The sequence below is a fragment of the Calliphora vicina genome, chromosome 1 (genome assembly GCF_958450345.1).
Source record: "Calliphora vicina chromosome 1, idCalVici1.1, whole genome shotgun sequence".
NCBI classification, from domain to species: Eukaryota; Metazoa; Arthropoda; class Insecta; order Diptera; family Calliphoridae; genus Calliphora; species Calliphora vicina.
In genome coordinates, this window is record NC_088780.1 from 151473485 (window position 1) to 151486019 (window position 12535).

The 12535-nt window shown below is 31.1% G+C and overlaps 3 protein-coding genes across 5 annotated transcripts; 2 read left to right on the top strand and 1 right to left on the bottom strand.

Annotated features, from left to right (window-relative positions):
* Positions 1–393: 393 nt before the first annotated feature.
* On the bottom strand, positions 394–1470 carry LOC135959099 (uridine diphosphate glucose pyrophosphatase NUDT14-like). Its single transcript, XM_065510126.1, has 2 exons — positions 887–1470; positions 394–832 (listed from the first exon to the last, which is right to left on the bottom strand). Exons 1-2 carry the CDS (start codon positions 1288–1290, stop codon positions 604–606), a joined length of 633 nt encoding a protein of 210 aa, XP_065366198.1. The 5' UTR covers positions 1291–1470; the 3' UTR covers positions 394–603.
* Positions 1471–2616: 1146 nt separating this feature from the next.
* On the top strand, positions 2617–7235 carry Pdhb (Pyruvate dehydrogenase E1 beta subunit). Of its 3 annotated transcripts, XM_065516164.1 has the most exons (6): positions 2617–2706; positions 2824–3063; positions 3537–3698; positions 5656–6067; positions 6134–6253; positions 6843–7235. In XM_065516164.1, exons 2-6 carry the CDS (start codon positions 2872–2874, stop codon positions 7028–7030), a joined length of 1074 nt encoding a protein of 357 aa, XP_065372236.1. In that variant the 5' UTR covers positions 2617–2706; positions 2824–2871; the 3' UTR covers positions 7031–7235. The 3 variants fall into 3 exon arrangements, with proteins under 3 accessions (XP_065372236.1, XP_065372235.1, XP_065372237.1); XM_065516163.1 differs by lacking the exon at positions 2617–2706 and having other exon boundaries at positions 2713–3063; XM_065516165.1 differs by lacking the exons at positions 2617–2706; positions 5656–6067; positions 6134–6253; positions 6843–7235 and adding an exon at positions 4890–5560 and having other exon boundaries at positions 2713–3063.
* A 595-nt stretch (positions 7236–7830) lies between these two features.
* On the top strand, positions 7831–10736 carry Atg14 (autophagy related protein 14). Its single transcript, XM_065516166.1, has 5 exons — positions 7831–8260; positions 8328–9116; positions 9470–9738; positions 9803–9977; positions 10051–10736. Exons 1-5 carry the CDS (start codon positions 7983–7985, stop codon positions 10055–10057), a joined length of 1518 nt encoding a protein of 505 aa, XP_065372238.1. The 5' UTR covers positions 7831–7982; the 3' UTR covers positions 10058–10736.
* Positions 10737–12535: the final 1799 nt, after the last annotated feature.

Here is a 12535-nt window from a genome sequence, read left to right on the forward strand (position 1 = left end):
TTACATCATGTTCATCAGTGGTCGGCATTAAGAAAGTACGGAACTTGGAGTTTAATAACATATAATAATGTAATGTTGTATTTTGACCAATTTTACATTATTATATGTTTTTTTTGATAATTGATAATTTTTACGAACTTCATTGATTTAGTGATGTTTGCCTGTGTTACAAAGTTTGGCCCCATAGGGCTATATGACTACCGTAACTGATCTATATAATAAATATACATATATGATGGACTTACCAAAAATGAATTATGTAGATATTGAAAATGATGTTTAAAATAAAAAATGTTGTTAATAAATAATAATGATGAGATGGATTATGAGACTTTGAAAATTTATTGCTAACAAAAACTGATACTCGTGGCACTAATCTGGAAATAAAAATAATTTATGTGTTAAAATTTAAGAATTTTTATTATTAAAATCACAATAAAGTGGAATAAATTCAAAGCTTTCAATATATGGAAGTGGATAAATAGGCTGTGATCAATACTCAAAATAAAGATAAAAAATCAATTATGCTTGCCTCATTGTAAACAAATTAAATGTTTGGTGCTTTTCAAATAACTTTGGTAAAAGCTCACTTTTAATACAATTTTAATTGTTGGGAGCTTTATTAGTTAAAAACCACATTACACCCAGCAAACAACTAGGTGGACTGTTATTTTCTGAACCTTGTTGTACCATTTTGCGTGCCTCTTCGATGGAACACTCAACTACGTCGATAAGTTCATCATCGACGCCACCACCACTGGAACACTTATCGGCATCGGTGACCTCACAATAATACATTTTTTGTTTGGAACCTTGGGAACCCACACCAGATCTAAAATATGTTATGTTATAAATCAATATTATTTTATACTATGCATAACAATACCTATAGGTCATAACTTCCTGTACCCGCTCGACAGGTACATCATAACCACACTCTTCCAAGATTTCCTCTCGAGCTATTTCTTGCCAACTTTTGTCCTTGTCCACTATGCCAGCGCACAGCTCCATGGTGACACCCAACGAAGGTGGGTATTTTGCCAGGTCAACATTACTGATATCACCACCATCCGTGGTAACAATACCATGAAATACAGCCGGACGAAATTGTTTAACAAAGATCAACTTTTGTCTCGATGTATTGAATAGGATAATAGACACACTATCGTGTACTTTCATTAGATCCCAATTTTTCTCCTGGCCATTTTGTACATAATAAAAACGGAATGGTTTAACATACGGCGAGTCCTTTGGCAAAGGTCCAACCCATATTTTCGTAATTTTGTCCATATTTTTCCAAAATTTGCTTAATTTTCTCAAATGATATTTAATATTACCAATTGCAACAGTCTATTTTAAAAATATTTTATTTTATATCACGCGTTTATCACTTGCAAAAAGAAAAATTAACTTTTCCTATCGAATTTACCGTGAAAAACAAGGATTGTAAAAAAATATCACGACGTATGACTATCAAAACAAACAAAATTACATAAATTCAGAGCTGCCATATTTATACTAGAAAAATATCCCACAACAGCTGACATGAGGGAAATTTCATTCTGATAAGACAATTTGTGATAACGGTATTTTTAAAAAAATACAAATTATGTGGTTGGAATAATAAATAAACATGATAAAAATTTTGTATATGTGAATATGTATACGTAGTTTTTTATTTAAATTGAATTTAATTCCTTATTATGTTGTTAATTAAAACAGAATAATTTTACAAAATTAATTAATAAAAAAAATAAATTGTTCAACAATGGCTTTCTGATACAGAAAATGAATTTATCACTTATATAGAAATGTAATTCATACTATTCTTTCTTTTTCAAATTTTTCAAAGTCAAATAGATTTTTTTAGCATATACAATGGGAGTGAGTGACAATATAATCGATTCTTTTTTTGAAAAATATATTTTTTATTATTTACCGGATATAAAAGTATACATATTTCTAAGATAAATATAAATTTACTAGGTTTTCTATTAAAATATAGTAAATCTTTGCGTTAAACCCCGAGAGATTATCAATAATCTAAAATTGGATATTAGTTCTCGAACGAATGGCCACAGGGCAAAAGAGGCTGGTGGTCTTAGTTGCTATCGTCTCTTATTTGTAAAAAAAAAACGTATACAATTAGCTAAAGAACATTTAAAATGATCGAGACAGAAATGGAATGCTGCAACTGCAATCGGATAAAGATCTTTTTTTAAATATGTTACGTATCTGCACTGAGTTTGGAGATTTGAGAACGACAATAATCCCAAACACATATCATAGTCTGTAACCGATTGATTACAATCCAATGAGGTACGTGTTTTCAAGTGTCCAGATCACAATCCCATAGAAAACCAACGGGAAATTGTTGGTCGCATAATACAGACTCACTTTAGAACACGTAGGACGATTTATTAGATAAGATTCCGCTAAATTACTGTTTCCAAAATAAACCAAAATACCGTTACAGAAATAATCCAAATTAGCATTTTGAATCGGTTATTTCGCAAAATATTTGCAAATGATTTTGTCTGTCGGTCTCACATGAACAAATTTAATAGTTGAGTACATAATTATTTCCAAGTTTATTGCACGTGGAGACACCATTTACATCTGGCATCCTTATTTAATATTGAAATCAACTCTAATTTGCCAAATGTCATTTCGACATTCATTGACATCTCTTTAGGAACGACAACGGTACGGTAGTGTGAAGATTTGCACAAAATAGAAAATTTTTAGTTAATTGCGAAAAAATTACACAATTACATTTGAAATTAATTAGTTGTAATAAAAAAGGCGGTTTTTTACTTGCAGTTACTCTTTTTCCACATACACGAACGAAGCATTATTTTGTTCAACAAAATGATGAAGCCTATGAAAATGGTTATGAGCGTTGCTCGTCGTGGTTTATCGACCACCGCATCCAGATCGTTGGCTGCACAACAAATGACCGTCAGAGATGCCTTGAACACTGCTCTGGATGAAGAGATGGCACGTGACGAACGTGTCTTCATATTGGGCGAGGAAGTGGCTCAATACGATGGTGCTTATAAGGTGAATTTTTATTAAAGTGTAATGCAAATAAATGAAATGGTTACGTAAACTTACGGTTAGAATACACATATGTAGTCAAGAGGAGACAATCAAACAAACGTATGTGTATGTACACAAAATGCATTCATATGGTTTGTTAGGCTCTATTTTATTTGTGGAACGACTATGATGAAGAACAAGAGTTGGTGATAATAATCTAGTCTACGGACCACAAAGTGGGGTAGAGAGTTGTGGTTGAGGGTTTTAACTCGTTTAGTGAAATATTTTACTATTTGTGATAATAAAATGTCATAAATATGTTACAAGGGGGGATTTTCTACAAGTATGAGATTTTTTAAGGTCATTCGAACAACAACAAAAAACAAAGATTGCATGCAATAGCAAATATGTATGAAAACTGTGACGTCACAGTGAATTCGATTTTATAAGTTGTTTACATTGTAGTATTTCTTTTTAATTGTTGTATTTTAAAGGTATCCCGTGGCTTGTGGAAAAAATATGGTGACAAACGTGTGATCGATACTCCAATTACTGAAATGGGTTTTGCCGGTATTGCTGTTGGTGCTGCTATGGCCGGTTTACGTCCCGTTTGCGAGTTCATGACATTCAATTTCTCCATGCAAGCTATTGATCAAGTAAGTTCAAAAAAAATATATACTACTAATTAATAAAATAGGTTAATATTAAGTTAGCATAATTAACTGACCAGCACAAATATTTATCAACATGCCAGTAGATTTGTAGGTATTTGTAGAAGTTTGTTAATCCTTTTAAATATATGTATGTATAATAAAAAAATAATCATGATGTTATAGATAAACAATATATATTAATGTAATTGGCATATCTAGTAAAGCTTTTCGTTAGCTTGCTGTTAACTATTTTGAGCAAAAATTTATGTAGTTTAGAAATCTATTTCAACAAAAAATGTACCTATAAAGGTAATTTACATCACCGTTTCACAATCACAACAACAATATAAATAATATGTAGGTTGTTATTATGAGACAGTTCGTATTTTCGCAATGGTAAAAAAAGGCGACGTTAATTTCTTAAAACTTTTTATGGAAATTATACCTATGTATTTTTGTAATATAATACAGTATAGTTTAGATAAAACAATTAAGAGAATATTGTGCCAAATCTTATATACAAAACATTTTTGGGTGAAATGTGTCCGGTCCGTATTTCTATATCGTTATATGCGTCGTTGGAAAGGTCCTTGAAATGTCTATAATTAGATATCCATATTATCTATGATATAGATTTTATGTACGTATTTTAAAAGTAAGGTGAAGCGTTTTACAAAATTACCCCTTTAGTATATTCATCATGTAAATTATAATCAGATATTTACTAAGAAAATCATGTTAAGAAATACACTATTATTTTATTAAGATTTTAAGTAGAAATTTAACTCATATTATCTCAGCAACAAGTCATTAAGTATTTTAAATTAATATTACATTTGTTAAAAAAAGATTAACCCTTTAACGGAACGGAAATACCAACAAACGTACCTGTTTTAAATACATACATATGTATATGTAAATTATACAAAACTAAACTCCTCAACATTTGTTTACCAAGTAAAGTAAAACCATAATGGGATAATATGGGTTAAGTCTTTATCAAAAAATAAAAGAATGAGTCGTAATACTGATTTAAAATTTATTAATATTTTAAATCACAATACAACTACTCTTAGATAACAATTGTTTTTTTCAAAATTCAATTCTTAAATTAAATTATTTTCGAAAAAAAAACTAAATTATTTTCACTACAATTGACCCATATTATCCAATTATATTACATGTATACAACAGGGATCTCTTTTGAAACCTACGCTAAACAACTCAACTTCTTTACGTGCACTGCATACTTACAATGGTCTTACCCGGCCCGATGCCACCACCATACCCATTTATGCAGTCGTCAGACCACAAATTAATCACACACCTATAGGAGATGTGTTAAATCAAAAACAAATTGGAGATCCCACTAAGGCGAATTGGTTAGATGAAATTGGTGATATACTAAATGAAATCAATCAAATACGTGCACCAACGGCGGGTAAAAACGATAAAATGGAAGCGGCTCGTATGATAGTGGTAAGACGTCGTAAAATGAAGAAACACAAGTTGAAGAAATTGCGCCGCAAGATGAAATTTGAATGGGCCAAGGTACGTCAAAGGCGTGAAATGCGCAAGGAGAAGGCATTCCAAGCTAAACTGATAGCACAAATAAAAGATGCTGAAGCATTTAATGCTGAAAAATATGTTGCGGACAAACTACATCAAGCTAAGGAAACTCCACTGCCGCGCTACTGGAAGGGTCGTCGTTTGCCTGCTTTTATTATCAAGGAGAAATTGGGTTTGAAATGAAGTTAGAATTTCAATTTCAAAGTAAATTTAACTTATTAGTTTATAAATGTTTATAAAAGAAAGTTTGTTTAATAAAAAGTAACATAAATTCAATGAATTTGTAACAAACACAATTGTTGGCATTTCCTGCGTCCTGTAAAGGGTGTCTTTTACAATAGGTATCTTTTATAAATATAAATTTATGAAACATTTAAATGCATTTATTAAGGTCATCAACTCAGCTGCCAAAACCTTTTACATGTCTGCCGGTAAAGTCAATGTGCCCATAGTGTTCCGTGGCCCTAACGGTGCTGCCATGGGTGTTGGTGCTCAACATTCACAATGTTTTGCCGCTTGGTATGCTCATTGTCCCGGCCTAAAGGTCATATCCCCATATGATGCCGAAGATGCCAGAGGTCTTCTTAAAGCTGCCATTCGTGATCCCGATCCAGTTGTATTTTTGGAAAATGAAGTTTTGTATGGCAATGCTTATCCCATCGACCCAAAGGTTTTGGATAAAGATTTCCTGTTGCCAATTGGCAAGGCAAAAATCATGAAACCCGGCAAACATGTAACAATTGTGGCCCATTCCAGAGCTGTAGAAACCAGTCTTACCGCTGCAGCCGAATTGGCAAAGAAGGGTGAGTAATGAATGATAGAGTTTATACGAAATTTGTTTTTAAAAATTGTGTTTAATATTTTCTAAGGTATTGATGCCGAAGTTATTAACTTGCGTTCAATTCGTCCCTTGGATGTTGAAACTATTTTCAATTCCGTTAGAAAGACTCATCACTTAATTACAGTAGAACAGGGCTGGCCTCAAAGTGGTAAGTTAAAAGCAAAGAATAGCTCATTTGCCTGAAGATCTATATAACTCAAAAAGACAGCTTTTTGTAAAACTTATAGTTTGGATTTAATAACATTTTCGAAATATTTTTGAAACAGGTTTTTTATATGAACTGTATATGTACTACTATTATCCACATATAATATATATAGATATAAATCCGCCGGTTTTCGTAATATGGAAATAGAAAACAAACAAAAGAAAATGTCAAATTGGTTGTAGTTTGAAAAAGGGACAAATAATATATAGCACAGACTACACTGATATGAATCAGCAATAGAAAACAAAACAAATGATTATGGTTTGGAAAGAAGGACAAATATATATCACACTCGTTGCCTATTGAAAATTGTATATTTTCTCTCGCTCTGCAAGCCACAACCATTGAAAAGTGGTTGTAGAACATCAAAATAACCATGCGATTCGATATTACTTTTTAGAAAACTGTCATTTGTTATATACATATATACTAAAGTCATTAATTTTGAGTTATAGCGATAATTCGTTTAAACTATTTTTAATTTTAAAGAATACACACTGATGATATTTGAATTTTCAAAATTTTTTAGGTGTCGGTTCCGAAATTTGTGCTCGCGTAATGGAAGACGAGACTTTCTTCCACTTGGATGCACCTGTGTGGCGTGTGTGTGGTGTTGATGTACCCATGCCATATGCCAAATCGTTAGAAGCCAATGCACTGCCCCAAGCTAAAGATGTCATTGAAGCTGCAACTAAAATTTTAGGAGGCAAAAAATAATCAATCACTCATAACATCGCACTCCACCACTTTTGTACACGATTGTACTAGCAATTTTAACACCGCCATCTACTTTAGAAAACTTGTAACTAAATAAATTTAGTAGTCAATCTTCAAATCATCAAATAAAAAATAAGACATATTGATAAATATAACGAAATATACAAGAAACAAAACTTATGGAACAAAAATACCCATTATGAAATTGTGTGAATTTGTTATTGATAAAAATTTCCGATTTTACTAAACTTAAAAATTGTTTTTTTATAAACACGTATAATTTTAAAAAAATTTAATAATCTTCAAGAATATTTATTTAAAACAAGCTTATAAGCTAACAGTTAATAAAACTTCTCAAAATTTAAAGTGAGATCTCCACAACAAATTTTTATTGTTTTGAAACAAATCGTTCAGTTCTATTTATTTTCTTGTTTAAAAATTTAAAGTGAGATCTCCACAACAAATTTTTTTTGTTTTGAAACAAATCGTTCAGTTCTATTTATTTTCTTGTTTATGTATATAATTGGTTTCATTTGAAAAACAACGTATATTTTTAAATTGTTATAAAAGGTTTTAATAAAATCAAATAAAAAAAATATATTAAACTCTTAATTTGTTGCCAATATTTAATTGAGTTTACTAAATATTTTAATTAAACGCTTTTTAACGATACTTTCTCAATTTAGTACTAATTATACTACTTTTTTTATCAACCTTGTGACAGCTGTTTGCGTTATTGTGATTTGTTTTTTTTTGTGTTCTGCACAACAGGAAGAAGCAGCTTTGACATTTATCAATAATTTTTTTTACTATATACACTCTGTTGTTGTTTTCCTTTATTAGTATTGTGTATGGAAAAAAATACGTAAAATTTGTGGATATCATATTTGAAATTTAATTATTGTAGTTTAAAATTTATAGAAAACATTGAAAATATTCACCTAATTATGTTATGGCTTCAAGTAGTAGTGACGAAAGTTCAAAAGCCCCTGAAAACTTTCAAGTTTCTAGCACCTCGAACGATGAAGATGATGACGAAGTTGTAGAATTGAAAGGCAAACCCTCAAAGAGATTAAAAAGAAAATTGAAATCTGGTGTCGGAGGTTTGGATAGTGCTACGGCACCATCCATAAAATGTTTAATATGTTTTACACAGCAACATAGATTTCACTGCCGTGATTGTGTTAAATCCGGATACATAACACGCAAGGGTCTGCCCCATGGCGAATGGTGAGTAATTTGTACATTTGTGCGAGGGGGAAGAACTTTTAACATGTAGATTATTTTTGTGTTTTAGTTTATCGGAAAAACAACAGAAATATTTAAATATACAAGCAGGCCTGAAAATCTTCAGCCAACGCTATGAACGTTTGATAAAAGAAAAGCGATCGAGTGAGAATCTTATGTTTGAAATCAAGCGTCATCGAGAACAAGTGGATTTATTGCAACAGCTAATTGTCGAGAAGAAAACCAATTTGCAAACACTCACTGAACAACGCAACGAATTGTGTAAAGCCAATTCGGATAAACGTAAAACGTTGCCAAAGTATCCAATTAAGGTTAAAGAACTGGAAGACTATGTGTTGGATCGCATAGAGAAAATAGGAAAATTACGCGAACGTCATTATTCGCACTTAGACAAACTTAAAGATGTTACCCGTCGCGGTATTAGACAATTGGTAGAATATATATTTCCCATATCGGAAATTGTGCTCAAGGATGAACGTCCTCCTAACAAACCAAAATTGCCTACATCCCTATCAGATGATACAGAAACTATAGCCGCTTTGGCCGATGCTAAGAACACATCGTATATACGTGGTAAATGGATTTTTCATGGGAGTGGCATAAGTGAGATGCAATATCGTATTGTGGCACCATCATTGCCGGCAAATGGTGACTATTCAGCGTACCTGGATTGGTTGAAAGACAACAAAGACGATGTGCCCAAGACGACAGCTAACGAAATAGTGCCGAGTCGCGTTAATGGCTTTCGTATTGTGGGTGCTTTGACGTATACAACACAATTATTGCAATTGATTTGTTATTATTTAAATGTGAGATTACCTTATAAAGTAGTTTATGGGTAAGTTATATTGTTATAAATATTTAAAATGTATTTTTTTTGGTAGTCCTTGTATACAAATAGCTCGTGAAAAAAGTTCTCAAATGCATTGTAGTTGTGTATATACATACGTTTTGTTTTTAATTAAAAAAATAAGTTATTTTTTAAGTATGTATTTAATATTATTGAAATAAATAAACTATCTCTTTTTTAATTTAAAAATAGTATATACTAAACTTCAATGTATTTGGAATTTGGCCCTTTATTCAACAGAAATTATAGACAAAAAATGAAAACTTGTCAAGGGAAACAAATTTTTTATAACGATTTTATGGTAGATTTTTTAATGTAATTTCTTTATTGTCTATTTTCAGAGATTTTTGTAAAAAATTAAATGAGGAACAATTTTTACGCAAAGTATCTAGGCTTAATTCAAATATTATGTATTTAGCCTATACACAACAGGTTAAATTGCGCTCTCTCAATGAGAATCATACATTGGAAAATATGCTTATTATATTGGATCCAGAAAAGAGTGATTTGGGACGTCATGGTTTTCAAGAAGTGGCAAATGCACCATTAATGAAATCTGTAGATTCACTACTTATTGGCATTGAAACGGCCACAGAATCAGAATCAGAAGGTAGGTTTTCTTTATTTAATACTTAATCAATAGAATAAGTTTTTTATCGTTACTTTTGCTTTAGATGAAAATTCCTTACGTTTGGATTGGGAGTCAGTGCCCAGCTTACCAACCCAACAGGAACTTATCAATACAAATTTAATGCCCACAGCAACTGGGCCACAACAACAATCCACCATTGCCGAGGGACTAATGACATCGGCGGCCAATCGTTTAACATCTATATTGCGTTGGATCAAGTAAAATCAATTCAATTTTTAAATATTTTTTTGTTCGCTTTTCTTTTTCATTTTTGCCTCTTCACTCAAACAGAAAATGAAAGGATTCTTACTTGACTGTGATGTTTTTTTTTTTAAATTTAAATCGAAAAACTGGTACCGAAACACAATCATTCATAACTATTTACATATGTACTATATTTAGTTTTGCTTATATCTTATATGTATTTCAAATATTTACTTGGATTTTTCCAATTCTTTTTTTTTAAGAAACTTTTACATATTTTTTTTCAAAGAATTTATTATTTTTGAAATTCCACGCTTTAAAACATGCATATTTATTTAGTTAATATGGCAATGCACTTCATCTCAATGACATGACCATTTAAAACATTACTTAACTAGTAAATGTAATATTTATTTAAAACTTTACGAACTTAATTTGTGTCATGTCTGCAATAAGAAATAAAGTTGGAGAAATTAAAAAAAAAATATATGTGTATGTACGTTTTAAATGATTTTATTTTATTAAATATTTTTTATAAAGTCTATTGTATAACAAATAATTGCCACTTGCTTTCCCGTAAGGCGCTATTCAAGTGTACATATTCTACATACATTAAATAATATAAAATTTGATCTTATTACATAAAAAATGAAGTGAACATTGTAATATACAAATATATATATATATATATATACAATGTTTCATTTCTTTTTACGAATTACAGTAGTTTTAATAAATATGGTATGCCATTACATTTTCTATGCACTTTCACCGATTTGCAGATTTTGATTGATTTATGGATGTGCTTTAATTCGATGATATTAGATATATTTGCATTATTTAAGTATGTAATTTAACAAACAAAATATAAATCAATTTAATGGTAAATGTAGACTATCCAAAAAAGATATAATAATTATAAAAAATAAAAACTAAAGAGAAATTGACATCATTTTAGAAAATTAAACACAACAAGTTATAAATGAATTTCTAATTTTAAAATAAATTATAAATAACATTTTCTAAATAATAAAAAAGATGAGTTTTAATTTTATGCATAACAATTTACTGGCTGAAAATAATTGTAATCTGACACATTCAAGGAGTGAGTAACAATTGTTGTGAATGGAATGTCAGAATGAAAAGTCTATCATTAGATATGGTCTGCTCAATAACAAAAAACTATTTCGAATTATCACAAATTGTTTATAAATTTTCCAGTTTTTCAATACAAATTTAAAATTTTTGTGTGAAAATTTATAATTCGTAATAGTTTTTTGTGGGCCGACTTTCCTGAATTTAAATAGCAACCTAAGTTGTACTACAGTGGATATATTGATGTATCAGTTGTATTAAACGGACGGATAAACAAGGGAACCAACAAGCTTAATTTTAATATAAACAAGAAGATTTCTGGTTCACGAACTAGGAGAACCGTTCCCGTTTAGAACCTTCAAGGATAATTACTTACCAACATAGACTACCAACTGAGAAAATGGAAACAACATTTTATGAGTGTATTAAATGTCCAACGCGAAGGAATCGCAATAACAAATAACCCCACCATATTACCTTGGATTATTCTCAACAATAGTACAACCCCTCTTTGAACCAATATGGAATTCGGAATGTTTTCCTAATGATTGTTTGCATGGTTATTTGTTTCATAGTAAAACTGCACCAAAAAGGTCATGCAACTGGCTACAACAATTGGAGGGGCATTACCATTTTCTGCGTTATCATGAAAATCATACATGAGAGAATGATCACCCATGTTGACAATAGACTGCGACCTGAACAAGCCGGTTTTCGAGGCAATAGATCCTTTGTTGATCATATCAACATGCTTAGGATAATTATTGAACAAGCAGTAGCGATGCGCTCTCTGCTATATTTACTGTTTACAGATTACAAAAAAAAAACAATTTGATTCGATACATAGAGTGTATATGGGCCGAACAGCGAAATTTTGGTGTGCCAGAAAGGATCATCTCCATTATACGTAGAAGTTACGATGAATTTAAATGTTCAGTACTGCATGAAGGCTAAATATCAGAACCGTTCAACACCATATCTAGAGTACGTCAAGGTTGCCTTTTATTGTCTCTACTGTTTCTGATCGTAATATATGTAGTTTTCAAGCGTGCTAACGAAAACTAATCTCTAGGTATCGTGTGGAATCCAACCAGGGGTGTTACTCGCTAATTCCATTCGAAAGGAAATCTTTTCGAATTACAATGTATTTGTAATTCGTTTACATTTCGTTTTCCGTTTGAGTTACGCATTAACCGTCCAGACCTAAAGACCGTCTTGAGTCATTAGACAGCGCTGGTGATAAATATGAACTCTCCCATGTGACATGCAGGATAAGTTAAATGACCTGGCATATACATCAAGTACGGTTGGCCTTAGAATAAATGTACAGTGCACTCGCGATAATATGAACTAATTACTTTTGCAAAATTGTTCATATTTGCGAATGGCATCTAATTCCCATCTACAGCTAGGGAAGTCCAAAAATGGGCCTTTTCGGAAATGCATCACTGCGCTGCATCTGATACGTTCTAAAATG